This window comes from Lactuca virosa, chromosome 1, assembly GCF_052849685.1.
Source record: "Lactuca virosa cultivar CGN04683 chromosome 1, Lactuca_virosa_CGN04683_v6, whole genome shotgun sequence".
Classification (NCBI taxonomy): domain Eukaryota; kingdom Viridiplantae; phylum Streptophyta; class Magnoliopsida; order Asterales; family Asteraceae; genus Lactuca; species Lactuca virosa.
In genome coordinates this window covers 70999930-71018356 of record NC_136426.1, presented here as the reverse complement: position 1 = coordinate 71018356, position 18427 = coordinate 70999930, and the positions used below count along the sequence as shown (strand labels likewise).

The 18427-nt window shown below is 31.3% G+C and overlaps 2 protein-coding genes across 4 annotated transcripts; one reads left to right on the top strand and one right to left on the bottom strand.

Annotated features, from left to right (window-relative positions):
* Positions 1–4953: 4953 nt before the first annotated feature.
* LOC145145204 (nuclear transcription factor Y subunit A-3-like) lies at positions 4954–8200 on the top strand. Its single transcript, XM_079074920.1, has 6 exons — positions 4954–5299; positions 6233–6588; positions 6909–7018; positions 7104–7175; positions 7324–7488; positions 7603–8200. The coding sequence occupies exons 2-6, from the start codon at positions 6303–6305 to the stop codon at positions 7918–7920; spliced, it is 951 nt and encodes a 316-aa protein (XP_078931046.1). The 5' UTR covers positions 4954–5299; positions 6233–6302; the 3' UTR covers positions 7921–8200.
* Positions 8201–9043: 843 nt separating this feature from the next.
* On the bottom strand, positions 9044–11980 carry LOC145145168 (protein phosphatase 2C 16-like). Of its 3 annotated transcripts, XM_079074919.1 has the most exons (6): positions 11789–11980; positions 11524–11675; positions 10555–11351; positions 10140–10475; positions 9957–10062; positions 9044–9503 (listed from the first exon to the last, which is right to left on the bottom strand). In XM_079074919.1, the coding sequence occupies exons 3-6, from the start codon at positions 11143–11145 to the stop codon at positions 9160–9162; spliced, it is 1377 nt and encodes a 458-aa protein (XP_078931045.1). In that variant the 5' UTR covers positions 11146–11351; positions 11524–11675; positions 11789–11980; the 3' UTR covers positions 9044–9159. The 3 variants fall into 3 exon arrangements, with proteins under 3 accessions (XP_078931045.1, XP_078931043.1, XP_078931044.1); XM_079074917.1 differs by having other exon boundaries at positions 10555–11675; XM_079074918.1 differs by having other exon boundaries at positions 10555–11980.
* Positions 11981–18427: the final 6447 nt, after the last annotated feature.

Sequence of the window (18427 nt, the reverse complement as noted above, 5' to 3'; positions counted from 1 at the left end):
ATAGAAGTGCCCAACTTCCATCTTCACCAAGGGAACATTCCTTGAAAGTGGATAGTGACTGCTTTTTAGGAAGAATTCATCAAAATCTAATTTCTAAAAAGTCAAAAATAAGTTAAGCATGTTGAACAGTAACTCCAAGAATGGTATTCATGGACACCTATTACAAGTATAAATGGACACATGTGAGAAAAACTAACACAAAGCAAAACAATTTCTACTATTTTGATTTTTATAATGTGTTGATTATGTTGTTGATTCAGTTTCCTCACTTGGAAACAACCGTGACTTCACCTCAATGAGGTACCTTCTCTTTGTGAACACTGTGGATGAAATGGGTAAAATGATCATTTACTTCTTCCATTAAAAAAATAGTAAAATAGTCATTTGCTTCTTTTATTAGGAAATGGGTAAAATATGCATTCACTTCTTTGATCAAGAAAATGGTATATTGCCATTTGCTTCTTTTATTAAGCTAAGGGTAAAACGGTTCTCATAGGAAATCGTTGCTATATAACAGGTAAATTCTGGATTATTTAGTCACTTCTCGCCTATTGGACAAAGGGTATTATAGGCTTATAGCACATGGAGTAAATTTGTAAAATTTAGTGTTTTTATGTTGAAAGTTGAAAGTAAGGTAAAAGCTTCACCATATTATTCTATGTTGATGTATGTAGTTTAGTGGTTTCAACAAAAAAAAAATTCAAGAACAATGTTATTTCCTATATCTTATATAATTCTTTGGTTGTTGAACAAAAATATCATAAGTGAACATTTCTTCATTTAAATGTTAACTTCCTAATCTTCTGTCCCTAGGAAAATCTGTCCAAAATAAAATTTTATTAGCCATCTAAACTAGGATTCTAAAGCATGCAAAGAAATTTAAGATCTTTCTAATTGTATTTTTTTTGTTTATTTATGTATAACATCCTACTTTCTCTGTTTTATGTTTGTAACATTGTACTTTTGATTTTTCTTTTCTTATAAGGTATTGTACTTTGAAAAAAAACCTACCTAATTAGAGATGACCAGATGTGTAGCAGTATGACCAAAATTTTATTCTATCACCTTGTTGGTAAGCTATATGTTCCTTTATTTCTTTTTAAATTCCCCATCGTTTCAATGCTATTAATTTTTGTTATTTATTATTTACATGATGTTTGATTTTTGTAACTCCCATTAAGTTTTAAACTAAATCAAGTTACTTGGAGAACATTGTATAATCCAACAACTCTTAGGTGTATATGAATATTAACAAGATGATAAATTAATATTTTTATTGGGTTTGATTTTAACTTTTCGGGATTTTATTTGGTTGCATTATCATAAAAATGATAATTAGACTTGATTCAAGATTTTATCCACATGTTAATGAATTAAATCTGTAAGAATGAGTTACTCTTACATTACGCAAGATATTTGATGTGTATTTGTAATATATTCATCTACATAATTTTTGTTATTTATTATTTACATGATGTTTGATTTTTGTAACTCCCATTAAGTTTTAAACCAAATCAAGTTACTTGGAGAACATTGTATAATCCAACAACTCTTAGGTGTATATGAATATTAACAAGATGATAAATTAATATTTTTATTGGGTTTGATTTTAACTTTTCGGGATTTTATTTGGTTGCATTATCATAAAAATGATAATTAGACTTGATTCAAGATTTTATCCACATGTTAATGAATTAAATATGTAAAAATGAGTTACTCTTACATTGCGCAAGATATTTGATGTGTATTTGTAATATATTCATCTACATAATTTAGTTGGATATTTTACTAAATCCTTCTTATCACGTTTGTTTCTTTCATGACATCGCTTCATCATATAGATATACTCGGATTTATTACATACATAACTTTGGCTATTAATCGATTTGTGTTTATATATTAATCATATTTTAACATTTCTTCTATTGAATTTTATATTTTGCATTTGTTTAGAAAAAGTGACTTAATAAAGTAATTTTTGTGCTATAACAAATTATAAATCTCACCAATATATTTTATTTATATGCATAATTTTTAAAATATAAGTTCGTATAATAAATATTTGATTTGGTTGAATTTTTGACTAAAACTAAGAAATTAACGGTATTGCTATAATTTATCATTAAAACAAGCATGCCTTTACTAAAAAAATATAAAAAGACATAAGCACATATCTACTATTTTATTTTTCAGTAAATTGTAAATGCTTGCTATTTTGTTAACATACTTAACAAATTAAACAGTAACTTTTAAATGCTATCAGTCCAGACAACATGGATAAAAGTATAAAAATAAAAAAATTTCAATTTTATGTGAACTTGCAACTTTGAAGCTCTCCAATGTCATAAGGAGTGTGAACTTGCATCTTATGTGTAGATTGGGTACTTTTGTTACTTATTGTCATTTTGAAAGTATAAAAGTAAAAAAAATTCAATTTTATAAAAACTTTATTTATTACTTAATGTCAACCACATTAACTCCATATTGAATACATAATTACGACCATACCACTAACATCTATGCCACTAATGTTGGCAACACCCTAAATCCTAAATCTCAAATATTTACTATGTGTGTTGTTGTATGTGTACGGAAAAGATGACATTTTGTGAAAAAGTTTAAACCTGTTGAAAAATATACTAATTTAGGTCTGTTTTATTTTATTTTAATCAACTTGTATAACATAAGCACGTGTTTGCAAATTTATGATTAGTTACTATGTTTTTGTTATTATCTATTTTATTTGAATTTCTCAACCGTGTAATATTATCTTATAAACTATTATTTTGATAATACCACTATGCAATTTTAGATCTCTTCATCTAATTTTTTTGAGAAAACTATTAGATCTATATTTGTTTGATTTCACTAACAATCTTTTCAAGTTACCCTTTCTGATATTGTTTACAAAACATGAGTTTAAACATCTCTGATAAGTATTTTACTCTTATTTGTATTAGTGTATTATTTGTATTAGTGGTTCATCACATTTAGAAATTAAGGAATTAATATACATTTAATCGATTATCAAAAACTTTGTCGGTAAAAATTTCAGGACATTTGAATTTGTGGACAATATGAGAGAACATGTTTTGTATTTGATTAAATAAGTTTTAGACGTAAAAGTATTAGATGTAAAAGTATTTTGAATCTCTAACATTTATTCATCCTTTAAGTTATTTTGTATTTTTGTGTGCAAGAATATATTAGAAAATGACTTTAATTATCATTTGCTTTGCTTTAATTTAAATGAACATATAAGTTTTATTTTTGTATTTAAATGAGGTTAGGGCTTTGTTATGTGTGTTTGTCATAACTTTATTGTTTTTGAAAATTTCATATTGGCCTAACAATATATTAGCATAATAAATAAGAAAAACATCAGTTTAATAAAAAAATTATAACACAATGAATGTATTATATATTTGTTGAAAATTAGTTCTCTTAATAATAGTAGGAACGATAGTTGTTTCTATTTTTTTTAAAAGTCAATTTCACACGATAGCCTTAAAGTAGCAATGTGTTTTAAACTACATTGCTATATATGACAAGAATGGCTCATGTTATTATTTTTTATTTGATAAAATAAATTTCATTAATTTATCTTCATAATTGATTGTCTATGATTTTTTTTTTCAGTTATTACAATTTGATATTTCATTTTACAAATAATCATTTACCATTAAATTAGACATAATGAACATTGGTCATATCTTCAAAACATTTTGCATAATTAATTCAAATAAGCATTTAAAAGTTACAAATAAAATATCTAAGTTTCTAAAACAACAATTGTTTATAAATCTATTGTTAATTGTTATTACACCTATTAACAATTAAATAAACATTTATTATGCCAATTATTGTATCTCCGTGGTTTCCACGGGTATTAACCTAGTTTGTTTATATATAAGTTTGGTTTCTCTCAAAACTTCTTTAAAATCAAGACGACTCACTTTTTTTTATAAAAAAATAGCCAAAAGGTAATATGTTAAAAAGTTTTTTGTAATGCATACAACATGATAAATTATTTTATTAAAATTAAATTATTAAGTAAAACAGTGATACATTCTTAATGATCAATCTACACTCTCGAAATAAATTCTACTTCAGCATCTTATTTTAACTTGTGCAAACGACAATCCGTTTAGCCCACTCTCCAATTATCATCCATTTTATCACTCATACTTTCTATAAAAAAATATTGACTTGTTATATCATATTTTATACTCCCTCCGTCCCAATATTATTGTCCACAGACAAAAAACACACATATTAAGAAAAACATTAATTACCATTAACTTTATTTAATAAAATGACAGTTTTGTCATTGCTTTGTATTTAATATTCCATTAAATGCTTAGTAGGTTAAGTAATAATAATGAAGTATTTTGTTAAAAATGTTATTTATTTTTAGAATTGGACAATTATTTTTGGACAAACAGAAAAGAAAAAATAGACTATAATTTTGAGACGGAGTAAGTATTTTTTAGTTCGAGTCAAATGTGTTTATCCAATCATACCATAACTCAGTGAGCCATCTCATTTTACCATAGAAAACGAGGAAAAAGACAAAATCCCATGTGAAAACAAAATTACAAGTACACATTTCATTTTAGTGGATAGGGTACAATATCTGAAACATAGAAGATAATTTTAAAGTTGGAAAAAGTGTAGAAATTATTGACATATGAATCTATTTAATTCTTTTAATAATAATAATAAAAAACAGAGATTTGTTTGATATCAACGAACGAAAAGATAAATAAACGTGGATTTCTTCTTAATTCTTAAACATGATAGATTAAAGTAAAAGTAAAATTGCCAGGGGGCAGAGGAGTAAACCCACGCTCTTAACGAACGCGTGGCGACATTTTCGGAGCCCTATAGGGGCGGCTGATACAGAGCGACAGAAAAAAATTAAAAAAAGTCGCATGATTCATAGACTATAAATTTTAATCTTTTACTCTTCTTCATTACAACACGACAAAAACCCACTCAAATTCCTTTTCAAAAAGTACCAGTTTTAATGATAAAACAACCCGCCGGAGCTCCGGGTACTACTACCGTTGAGTGCCGATGGTGCTGCCGGATCCCTGAAACGAAGGAGATGTAAACACTTTGTCGTTTTCTGAATCTATAACCAGATATATATACTCCCTCTTTCTCTCTCTCACACACACAAACACACTTATATTTATATATCTAGAGAGAAGGAGAGTTGAAGGGAGGGAGAGAGAGAGAGAGAGAGAGCCAAGTTTCAGGAAAGGAGGCATGCCCGGATTCTCCCCAACAAAGGGTATAATTTCTTCTTTCATGTTTTTGCATCTTTAATCTTTCAAACCCTTTTCTTGTTCTTCTTTCAGTGTTAGACTTTATGTGGATTTAGCGATTTTATAAGATCTTCAAAAACTGTTTGATTTTCTTGATTCTTGGAACCTGCATGTTTCATTTTCCTTCCCAATCTGGGCATTTTTATCTATGATATATTGGGAAATTCTCACATCTAATCCTTTTGTCTGTGTTCTTGTTCTTAATGTTTTTCTTTCTTAGAAAATTCCATCGTCTTTAGTTCTTGATCTTGACTTTGAAGACACCCTTTTGTTGTTTAGTTCTTAATCATTCTTAAAACATTTTTGTGGGACCCAATCAACCCTCTAGAAAATGATATTATAGTTGCTAATCTATCGTTGTTCTTCGATTCTTGATTTTGCGTACAATGTTCTAATTGTTGGCCCTGTGAGTTTTTTTTTCTTCCTAAATCATTACATCTAGCTCAAGATTAAGTTTCTTTAGTTATGGCATCAACGCTCATGTTCTTAACTCTAAAATGAACTTGTATTTTCGACTGCTTATTTACATAATTACATGTGCAATTTGAAAATGATTTCGTGAATCGGATAATCATTTCTTGGATATTTATAAAGTTATAAGCCCTAAACAGCTTAAATCTATATAATAAAACTTTATTTGCAATAATCCGATAATCATTTCCAAATCCCACACATCCGAACACTTCTTAGATTTGCTTTTAATAAGACACTAATACGTGGAGACCAAAAGATTGATTGTTTGTTTCTTTAGTGGAATATAGGTACAAGATAAGCATCTAATTCTCGACATTATCTCGTTTATTTAAGTTAATCAGTTTCTACTACTATTTTGAGCCTTTCTTTTTTGGATTCTTCTATATTTGTCATGTGAAATAATGAAAAGTTTATGATTGTATCAGGTAATCTTCGATATAACCTTGATTTGATACAAGGCTACTCATATTAGAAGCCATTGGTAGTATTGAAAGCATGCAGGAACTGCTCAAGAAGAATTGTGATCTGGGTGTGGTTGGGTACCCGTCTCAGTGGGCGGGTACCGAGTCATTTGTTGAACAGTCGACTTTGTCTAATAACTTAAGTTTGAAAATGGGATCTTCAACGTCACGTCAGCAAAACACAAAGCAATTAGGGCTTCAAATTCAGTTTCAAGATCAAGATTCTTCATCAACTCAATCGACTTGTCAATCTTACCCTGAAGTTGCTAGTGCTGGAGAAAATTACCAGTATGGAGAAAACAAGTTCTCAATTCAGTCAGGTAGTTATTTCGATTGTTATTGATGTGGTTAAATACTATTGTAAGCATTTAAAATCCATTTTGAAAAGCTTAAGGGCTTCTGGTTAGTTGTACTCATGGGATTTGGGCGGAATTGGAATTTGGTCCATTTCAATCCTGTGTTTGGTTACAACTTAGAAATGAGTTCCAATCTTTCCGATTCCAATTCTGCTCCCTTCTAAACATTCTACAAATCAAACACACCCTAGTGTATTCTTTTTAGCTTTTGGAATTGTATGGTTAGTATCTCACTTTAGATTCATATATCCAATATTTACCGTTTTGCCACTTCTCGAAACCAGGGTATAATGGAACTCATGTGACACGTGAAGAAGGTAGTGTTGGGTCAGCTTTGCCAACAGGTGTTCAGGATTATACTTTTTCTATTCAAGCTGATCGCAGGCAGCCATACGTAAGTGAATTTTTTTCAATTGATTATTTTATATTAAAAATATTGATCATCTTTATGATTAAAGATTTTCCCATTTCAATTTCAGGCTTGTATTCCACTTCTATACCCTGATCCATACTATCGTGGATTGCTTACACCTTATGGCACACAAGCTATGGTGAGCGCTACTATACTAATTTCAATCATATTATTTATTAATCACGATACCTCTTTTTTCTCTACTATGTTTATAAACAATATATATCTTAATCAATGTTAATTGAGTAATACAAAATTGAAGCTTCTTATTGTTCTCGTATCACCAGATGCCTCAAGGAATGAGCATGACAACTACGCGCGTGCCACTACCTATTGATTTTGCACACGATGAACCCATATACGTCAACGCAAAACAATACAATGCGATTCTTCGTAGGAGACAATATCGGGCCAAACTTGAGGCCCAAAACAAGCTTTTAAAACCACGCAAGGTATCCATTGCAATTTTCTTTGATTTTTTTTTTTTTTTTTTTTTTTTTATAATTAATATTTATTTTTGAGGTGCAAAAAAAGTTGTTATTTAACCCTTTGTAAAACTTGGACAGCCGTATCTCCATGAATCCAGACATGTTCATGCACTCAAGCGGGCCCGAGGACCCGGTGGTCGGTTTTTAAACATGAAAAAGATACAAGAAGACCAACCGGATGGCCCGATCAGTGGACAAGATGATTTGGGATCTGGTGGTGGTGGCGGCGGCGGTGGGTGTGGTTGCTCGGAGATTACAAGTGTGTCCAATGGTGAGAGTTTCTTCCACCAGCAAGAACTTAGGTTTCCGGTATATCATCCTCAAGTTGGGCCCATACAGAGTGTGGGGCCTAGCAATGATGGTATACTGGGTGGAACCCACCACATGTTTCGCTGATGAAAAGCGAAATAGACTCGGTGAGCCAACAACCTGAATCTGGGGTTGTTGGTTCACAAGGGAAGTCATCCTTGGCTCTTTACTTTCTGTTGTTAGTTCCTAGGTTTTCGTTGGCAACACACGACAAGGGAATCAAGTTCTTAATCAAGTTTTTGAATACTCTTAAACATGACTGATTATGGATTCTGATTGGTATGTTTTTACATTTGAAAAACACAGTACTTTGTCACATTTTGTTGTCGGTTTAACTCTTTATGTTTTAGATAACTTGTTTGTTTTATACGCGTATCCAACTCACTAAATATGATTACAAAACTATACCAGTAAATTACAAAAATGGTCCCTGTTTTTGTAATATAAGTGCAAGTTGCACCCCAGTCTTGTGGTTGTATTTTCTTACACCATGGTCTTTCCCTCTAACTCTGTTAATTTTTACTGTTAAGACCCATGTAAAATGATCATATTACCCTTCTTTTATCATTTCATTATTAAAATAAATTACATTTATGGCTTTGGATTTTTGTTGTTTTTCCTCCCTGATGGTGGTGAAGATTCTGTTAACGGTCCTTTAAGGTTCTCATCGGCAATTACAAGTGCAGTTTGTGAATTCAAGTAGCAAACATAAATTGCTGTTGTATGAATTTCATGTTTGAAAAATATTGAATGATTTTGGTTATGAGTAGATTTAATTGGGCAAATGAAACCAATGACGCCTCCTTGATTTGAAAATGGAAGAACGAAGCTCACCAACAATCAAAAGGAGTTTGAATAATCCCCAAAGGCACTCCAGAAGTTCGTAAAATCTGCACATCTTTCTTTAATTACACGATTGCAAAATTCCAATCAAAACATAGTTTAACAATGTTCCTGATTTCTTTCTATTAGAACCAATTAAAAAATAGCTCAACAGAGTTCTTGATTCCTTCAATTGTGTACAGAAAACACACTTCAATTTGAATAAATTTTCCTGAGGGAGGGGCCACCAGTGTAAACAAAACAATGACATATTAAAAAGAAGAGTAATATGGTCATTTTACATGGGCTTGAACGGTAAAATTCTACAAAACCATAAGGCAAAGATAATGAGAGAACAAAAAAGTTGGAATGGGGGAGCGAAATCATGTAACAAACACAGGGACCATTTCTGTAATTTACTCTTAAAATAGTAATCTGATTCTGTTGTTTAAGAATCGTTTTAATAATACATTCTAGGGTCAATAAACCAGACAAGTGAAACACTTAAGATTTAGTCTTGAACTTTCTTTGAGTTTTCAAGTCTACAACAATGACAGATATGTTATCTTTGGTTCCTTTTTGGAGAGCAAGCATTACTAGATAATCAGCTGCTGCTTGTGCTGCAGGATCGGGTCCCACACCCATACCCGTTCCCCTATCGGTTGTGGTCCCACCATTCTTTTTATGCCAAATAAGAATGCGTTTTCTAGCAATTTCACATACTTCTTCATTAGACATCACATCCCATAAACCATCACTAGCTAAAACAAGACACTCATCTTCTCTAGCACGTGCTGTAAATGTGACTTCTGGTTCGGGTATTATCCATGGTTTCAAATACCCATCACCTGAAAAACAAGTATAAAAACTTAATAACAACTATTACTTTTTTCTATTTTGTTAAAAGATTAAATGATAGAAATCACAATTTACTTTCATCTAATTGTTTATTATAGCATCTTACTTTTTTTGTAGTTAGAAAAATCTACCTAACCATAGCAATGCGATCGATAATTTTTCAAAGTATAGTGTTCCAATAAGAAAAAGAAATTGAAAATATAATGCTATGATTGGGAAGATTTTTCAAAATATATGTTGTGATAGGAAGAAATAAAAGTAGGATGCTATAATACACAAATAAATAAATAAAAAGTTTGTTGCATTTAGCCTCTTTAAAGTTCATAACATTTCATATATCAAAAACAATTGCACGAACTATTATTCAAATAATAATATTTTTTCCTACTAAAGCAATTTAAAAGTTATAAACTATATGTCTCAATCTTCTAAAATAAACATACCAATAGATCTCGACATTGCAAGAACACCAAAAACACGATGCCCATTCCATTGTATGACTTTCCCACCAGCCGCCTCAATTCTTGCATATTCATCTTCCCGATTTGGCTAATTTTAAAAAAAAAAACGTTATTTTTGCACCCATCGCTTTTCAAAATTAAATAAGGTAAAAAAATAACTCTCACTTTATGATCACTCGATAAAGCAATGGCTTCTTTCCCACGATAAAGAACGGCTCTTGAATCACCACAGTTTGCAATTATAATATGTGAAGAACAAATTACTGCAACTACAGCAGTTGAACCAACGGTTTCCGGTGCCACTGGTTCTGGAATTAGTGATTCCGATTCCGGGGTTTTGCGGCTAACTCTCCCGCCAACTTCATCATCAACCTTTTGGAAACAATTTGTAAACACTTTCTCCCATTGAACCTGTAACGTGTCGTTGAAGGTTTCTTGTGCAACAAGTTTTAGTTCCTCCTCTAAAGCAAGATGTATACGGTCACGACAGTAATCAGCAGCCTGCAATAAATAGCAACATACTTTCATCTCTACCTTATGGTGTTTATAAGTATTGGAAATGGACAAAGATGTAAATTACCTGAGAGCCCCCATGCCCATCGTATACCCCGAAGAAATGGGAGGTCAAATCGGTCAAATTTGAACTCATGCCATCAATTACATGGTCCCCGACAAACATCTTGATAGGAATTTCCATGAAACGAGGAACAACCGCAACGGAATCTTCCATTTCCGGTCTTTTACCACAAATGGAATGGAAACCCCAGAGTGGAATGTATTCCAATTCAAAAACACTTTTGATTCCTTTACTTTGATTCTTTTCAACAAGCGCCATTAGAGATGGGGTTAGAGTAGTTTCATTCTCAATTTCTATTGTTTCTTTTCCTAAGCTAATCACTTTCGCTACTACTTGTTCATTTTCCATTCCCTCAATTGCGACAGCAATTGGAATCGGTAAACTTGCTGAATTTGCATCAATGGAATCGTCAATTGACATGATTTCATCAGCATCTGTTTCTTGATTTGCGATATCACAATTCTTGGATAACAAGCTTGCTGTTCCAGTAAGTAGTTTGACCCGAGTGAAATCCGCATGATTTGCGAGAGTGTTTTCGGAAATGGGATTTGTTAAGTTGAATGTAATCGAGGTAGGGGGAGACATTTCTTCCATTGAATCCTTTTATCTAAATCTTCACCGACTTCAGTTTTTTTCCAATTTTCAAAACCCTAATTTCGTTAGCTACTTCAACCATTATGATCTTTTTCTATCTTGAATTGAAAGTCAATGGATAAAATAAGATCATGGAGTAAAATCGAGGTGGGGTTGAGCAAGAATGGATCTTACGATCACCGAATATGGAATTTTTTCTTTAGAATCTATATCAGATTACAAGATTCTTGTAAAACACACAAAAAAACAGCGAAACTCTTTAACAATTAAACGTCAAGAACAACCCTTATCCATCAATCTAAACCGTAAATGCAAAAGGGGATTCATGAAAATCAAAAAGGGTGAATAAATCAAGAAAAAACCTAAAAAAGTTTCCACCTTTTCAATCTTGGAACACGTGAAATCTGGGCTCCAGGGATCCGAGGCAAGTAGGCAACCATTGTCATTGTCAGCCTTTCAAGAATCAAGAAAAAATAGGTCGTCTTCTTCGCATTAATCCGTTGCTAATATCGAATCAATCTGTATAGAAGCTATAAACAAATGGGGTTTTCCATAAATTGTTGGGTAAAATTTCCAAACTTCGAGTCTTAAATTTTCATTTAAACTGAAAATTTATGATTGACACAAGTTGGAAAGTGCTTACCAATGAAGAAAAGTGTAATAATCGAAACCCCAAATGGTTGATCGTCCTGTTTTTGCTAGTTAATGCCTGTTTCTTTCAAGATTTCTTCTTTCTTTTTCTTTATTTCTTGACAAACTAACAAGAGAGAAAGAGAGAGAGAGAAAGAGAAAGAAAGAGAGTTTCTTGGGAAAGCTTTAACTGCTTTGATGACACGTATATACGTATTTATCTAATTTCAATCAGTGCCTTTCTTTGTCATTGATGGTATTCTTTTTTCCATTTTCAAATAAACATCAGAAGCAGGATACACGGTGTTTATGGGTTGGTTTATGTCTTTTGCTTAAAAGATTTTTGTAATTTAAATCGTGAGTTGACCCTGATTTTAATTTAAGGTCATTAGATCGACACATATCTTTGGTTTGGATTTCATTTGGTTCGATATCCTCATTTGAAACAAAAAATCGAATGCTACATATTAGTCTGAATCTTGTATTAAGACTTAAGACTACAACAAATATACACGTATTCATACATCAACGACATATATCAGGACTTCACTCACTGGTACTTCATACAAGGAAAATGGAACCCGAAAATATTTATAGTTTCTAAAATTAGGAGTGTTTTTTTTTTCTGCCACATATGCAAGAAATGGTTACATTTATTTTTCTATTTTATTTAAGCAATTTAATTTATATAATACTGAACATTTCATTAATTTGAAATAAAATTACATTAACATTAAATTAAAACTAAAAAACATAATGATAGAAATAAAAAAGATAAACTATATGTTATATATATACTTTTTAATTTTGGTTTTTACCGTCAAAGTCGATTCACGTTCTTCCCATGTGAAGATACTCAAGTCTTGCACTAAAAGCTTCATATCATCAACTTTTTCTTTCTTATGCTCATTCTCTTGAGTGAACTCTAAGTACTTGTTCAAATTTGCATTTAACCTTTCTTCTTCTAGCTCATCCAAAGTTGACATTTTTACCTTTGCCCTTGCGTCTGGCTTTGTCCCTTCCTATTGGACGAGAAGGTGGTGAAATCTCAACGATATCATCATCGTTGAGGTTGATCCTGACACGAGTATCCGACGCAATGTAATCAGAGTCGGATCTTTTTGACGTTTCAGAACCATACATGTGTTCTTCGGATGTTCTTATGTCACATTATTTTGACAATCATTTACAACATTCAAAAACTCAATATGTTTAAAAGCTTTCTTGTGTTCTTTCCGGATCATTTACAACGACTTGTTGAAAATGAAAGCATCGTTTGACCAATTTCCCATTAGCATTTCAAGTTGTTAAACACATCACCAATTATCATTGCTCCTTTACTCGTATTCCTCATTTCGTGTAGATTGGTATTTTGTTCGGTAGTCTTTTGATTTATTTCTTTGTAGAAATATATAGGAACTCGTCTCGAAAAAATCGACCCATACACCCAACATCCTCTCTTCTTTTGCGTCCTAAGCTTTATTGGAGATTGAGTTTCTGGAACACATTTGAAGGGGTCAAATTCGTTTGTGGATGGTTTTAGCTATGTTTTAGCTATTTTTAGGGTTTTTCAATTATGTAAATAAGTTAATTGTTTCCTTTTACATATAGGATTCCTATTATTATAAATAGAACAGATTATTGTTTGATCACTTTTGAGTTGATTAAAAATACTTCTGAAGAATTAGAGATTAGTTTTTTTATCCTTGGGTAAAACGACCATTCTTGTGAGTTGTGTGTTATAAATTTGTTCTGGTTAGTTTCATTCCTTCAAGTTCATTCCATATCATTAGGTATCAGAGTAGAAGAAATTAATCTGAGGGCCAGCTCATGCTTCACATTGATCATGATAAGGGCGGTGAACCCAACGTCCGTCAATGTCACTACCATATCTACCATCACAATCATGAAGATCCACTATAAAGTTTGGTTTTTGCTTGGATATCTTGGAATTCAAAAGACAAACAAACTCGTGTTATTTTCTTGAGTGGATTACCACCGTTGAACATGTCTTCAATGTATACAATGTTCCTGACAAGTGACAACCTCAAAATCAAGGTTGTGGCCATCAAACTCCACGACTATTTGTCCATGTGGTGGACCACTTGAAGAAGCAATAAAACTTGGTAAACAAACCCAAGATCAACACATGAAAAAATATGCTAAAAATTCTACAAGGTAAGTTTTAGCGTCTCTATATGAGATGTGAGGCTAGCGAGGAATAAGAACAAGTTATTGTGCATTTTTTGGTTAGTGTTTAATCAGAATCTCCAACCCGCTAAGTTTACTAACATATTTGAGTAATAACAATGTATATCATCCTGCCTTGAAAATCTAAAAACTATATTTTTTTTTAAACTAACAAATACAAATATATAACATACACATAAACTAACACCTAATTCCATTTCCATCTATGTCCACAATGAGACTCGAACCCTCAGCCTTAAAGATGAAAGATATCACCTGATACCGTTAGGCTAAAAAACCATTTGGTCTAAAAACAATAGACGAGTCAAGGGGGGAATTATTTGGCTTAATACCGCCTTTTAGCATTTTCTTTCCATATAAGTTAATTGATTTTTTCACAAATAGAATTCCTATTATTATAAATGGGAGACTAGGTTATTGTTTTAGTTACTTTTAAGTAGATAATAAAACTTGTTCAAGAACTAAAGATTCAAGTCATCCCCTTAAAAGCAAAGATATTTTTTGTGAGCTTTCTGTTACAAATTTGTTCATAATATTTTTTTCATCTAAGTTCATTCCGTATAAATTTGGATATTGATTTTAAAATTTCTTTTCTTAGAATCAAGTTAAAATCGTTTCATAGTAATTTGTCATTTGCACCTATAATTAGCAATTCTGTTATGAACTAAAAGAAAAAAGACATTTTTAAATCAATTACACATCTTTTTTGGAACGGCAAATTAATACATTTATTTGTAAACGTGATTCATGAATCTCTTTGACCAAAAAGGAATTCATATAAATTCATGAATTAAAACTTAAACAAATAGAATATGATATCATGACTCACAAGTCTATAAAATGTAGCCTATACGTTTTATATTATCTTGTAGATGTCACACATAAACAATAAATTAATGCATAGAAAACAAGATTTGAGTTATCTTAATTAAATATTTAAATATTTACGGATGAAGACCTAACCACGTGTCATTGGTTGAGATAGTAACTCACGTCTACCAAAAATTATTATAAACTATTCAACGATAATTGTATTTATGTAGATGAACAACTTTTTAAGTGGAAAATTATCCTTTTAATACGTTTAATAAGTATTTGTCATAAAACTTCATTTATACTAAAGTTTTTATAAACAAATATTTATTTTATAATTATAGCTCTTAACTAATTACCAGAACATTTAAAGTTGGATTTCCTTTTTAACTTTTGATTACCGACTTATAGTTGATGGTACTTCACATCGATTTATATGTAAAAGAGTATGAAATCCCATAAAGTGATCTACCAAAATGTTGAATTTTTTTTTTGAACGGCAAATTTTATTAAAAAGTGACCATCACGAAGTTGAGCCACAAAGAGTACATAAAAGAGAAAACAAAAAACAACAATTTTAAAGGAAAAAACATATAAAAGCAGTAAAAGAAAACACCACATGTTCAAACAAGGAGTGCATCACTTCTAAACAGCAATAGGTATGGGGAAGCTTATAGTTGGATGAGGCTTCCAGTAAAATTTGAGTGGGGCAATATATGGGATGAAGTAGGCTTGCATTCGAATGACATATATGGGAGGATCTAGCCTCGAAACCATTAGTGATCCGTAGACAAATTGACCAGCATTCTTCGAGATCAATGGAGGGTAAAATCGTCCATCAGGTTACATTTATGCAGTACCCCTCGATTATTCTTCCAAGTTCCTTTAGATAACAAGTGAGGGGTGATGTAGATCCTTTAAGTGCAGTTATGCAGAAGATGTAGGTCCCAAAATTGAATTGTGATTTTCAGGTAGGTAGGCGTATAACATTATCTATCTAGTCTGATGATGAGAGCTGTAAAGGACCTCAATCTTGAGAACTACAACATAAACCTGTAAAATGAACAAGGTTAACAAAAACAAAAGCACACACCACAACAAGTTTTATATCCCCATCCCCCTTTTGATCACCCCAATAAAACACGAAGAACACACACGGAAAATGCTTAACTTTAGCTCTTCTTACAATATGTCTACCCACTGAAATGATAACACACACCAAACCCACACCTGCTGCAGTGAAACATGACACCAAATAACACAAAGATCTCCTTACCTAAACCCCTCATATTATCAATGAACCCCGAAAAATATGTTGGAAAATTGGTGTTAACCAATTTATAAAAATGGGTTTTCCCCATTTTTAACACGTTCAAAATGGATTTAATATGAATGAGAAATTAATCCTTAAAGTAAAGGTGTTGGAAGAAAGAAAATAAAAGTTCAAGGACCTTTTTGCAAATATTTCTTTCTTTCGTAACTGAAATTGTAATTAATATTACAATTTAATTACATATTAACACACATTAATCTTTGTGATTAATTGAGGTGTTTAAATGGGAGGTTATAGAATGTATAGTATAAATACCACTACTCTACAACCATTTGAGTACACCAAAAAGAAATGTGAGAAAACTCGCTTCTTCCCCACTTCATCTTCTTCTTTTTCTAGCTATATTGAAAATATAATCCAAGCCTATTAAGGGGTTGAGTGGTCTAGAAGAACCATTTCAAATTGTTGTATCCTGAGAAACAAAAACCCGGTAGCGGGCGAATTTGTTTTAAGGACAATGTGTTAAACACATGCCTTAGTTTTCCTATTTTCTTGTTTGTTTTCGTACATTACCGGAATATTATTCCTACAATCTTAAAACCAAATTCGTTTGTACGAATCGAACTAGAAATCGGAAACAATTTTACATACATTATTTTGATATTGTACGATTTTCATAAGAAAAAATGGATTTTTTTTTGTGATTTTGAAGCACCTTTGGTCATTAAGTCATTAAGACATGTATTTGGTTTTAAGTATCAGATTTTCCAACTTCGATACTGATTCTATTAAGTACCTAATGGGTTAAGAAGCTATCTTTACTCAAAAACACAATTTATGTGTTGCTGTGAAATGCTCTAATCTGTCATAATATTTGAAAAATCATAACTTAATCATGGATGCTCATTTTTGGTTGAAACCATTTCTCAAAGTTTGGTATATGAGTATACTTTGTTTCATTAATTTTGGCTGAAAGCTGTAAACAAATCTAACTAGGGTGAAAAATACGATTTTCACTTACTGGTTAGATTTTAACAGCTATGATGCACAATTTTGTAAAATTCATAATAAATTGTAGAAAAATCGTATGAACTTGTAAAAGTAGTCTCTGGAAAGCTAAGAGACAGGGTTACTGGATTATGAACTTAGATTTCATTTTTGACAGGTTTAAGTGGGGCTAAAGCAGTCTTGAATAGACTACACTGTTTTGTGAAAAACAAAAAGGCTTTGTTTAGTAAAAAACGGCTTCAATTTTATGTAAAATAGCTTTGGAAATCATAAAATAGCTTATTTTACTTAAAAACATCACATTTTAAATAGTTTTGTTGAAAGAAAACATCAGATTTTCTGATATCATAATTTATGCATCAATTTTCTGCATGAGAAATCAAATTTTAGAATTTCTGCATCAAAAATCAAGTTTCATAATTGTTCAAATATAGATTTTTAATTATGTTGAGTTTTGTCCAAGAAAGAGATAAACATATTTTCTGGAAATTAGAATTCTAAACATTTATATTTAGAGTATAAATGATTTTAGAAATGTCACCATCCAAAGTGGAACGATTTCCAAAGTAAACTTTATGGATGCTAACTCCATTGAGTGATGGACTGATATGGGTGCTACACGCCATGTGTGCTCAAAGAGGGAGTGACTCAAGAGTTATAAGGTTGTACAAGTTGAGGCAAAAAAATTTCTTGAAATTATGATTCTAAACACTTAAATTTGGTGTTTAAAACATTCCAGAAATGGTATAACATAGAAAAGAGCTAACACTTAATGATGTGTTGTATGTTCCATAGAAGAACTTAGCGTTTGGATGGTTTTTGAACAAACATGGATTTTGTTTGGTGTTTGAGTCCAATAAGTTTGTACTAACCTAAAAAAGTATGTTGGTAGGCAAGGTCTATGAGGATGGTGGAATGTTTAAATTCCATATATTGGCTAATGCGCCTAATATCAATGAGTTGGATAACTCTTCCGTTTACTTGCTTAAATTTCTAATGTGTGACATGCTAGATTTGGACATGTTAATATTGACACCTTAAGAAGGTTAATCAAACTTGAACACATACCTCACTTTCGTATAAGTCAAAATATGGATGCAACACTTGTGTTGAGTCAAAGTTAACACATCAATCATTCAAGTTCATTGAAAGGACAACTAAACCCGTTGGATTAATTCACACAAATGTGTGTGATATGAAGTCGAATCCATATAGCGGTGATATACGTGCTTTATCACTTTTATTGACGATTGCATTAAACTTTATTATGTTAATTTACTTAAAAGTAAAGATGTACAAGTTTAAATTGTACAAAAGTGAAGTTGAGAATCATCTCAACAAAAAGAG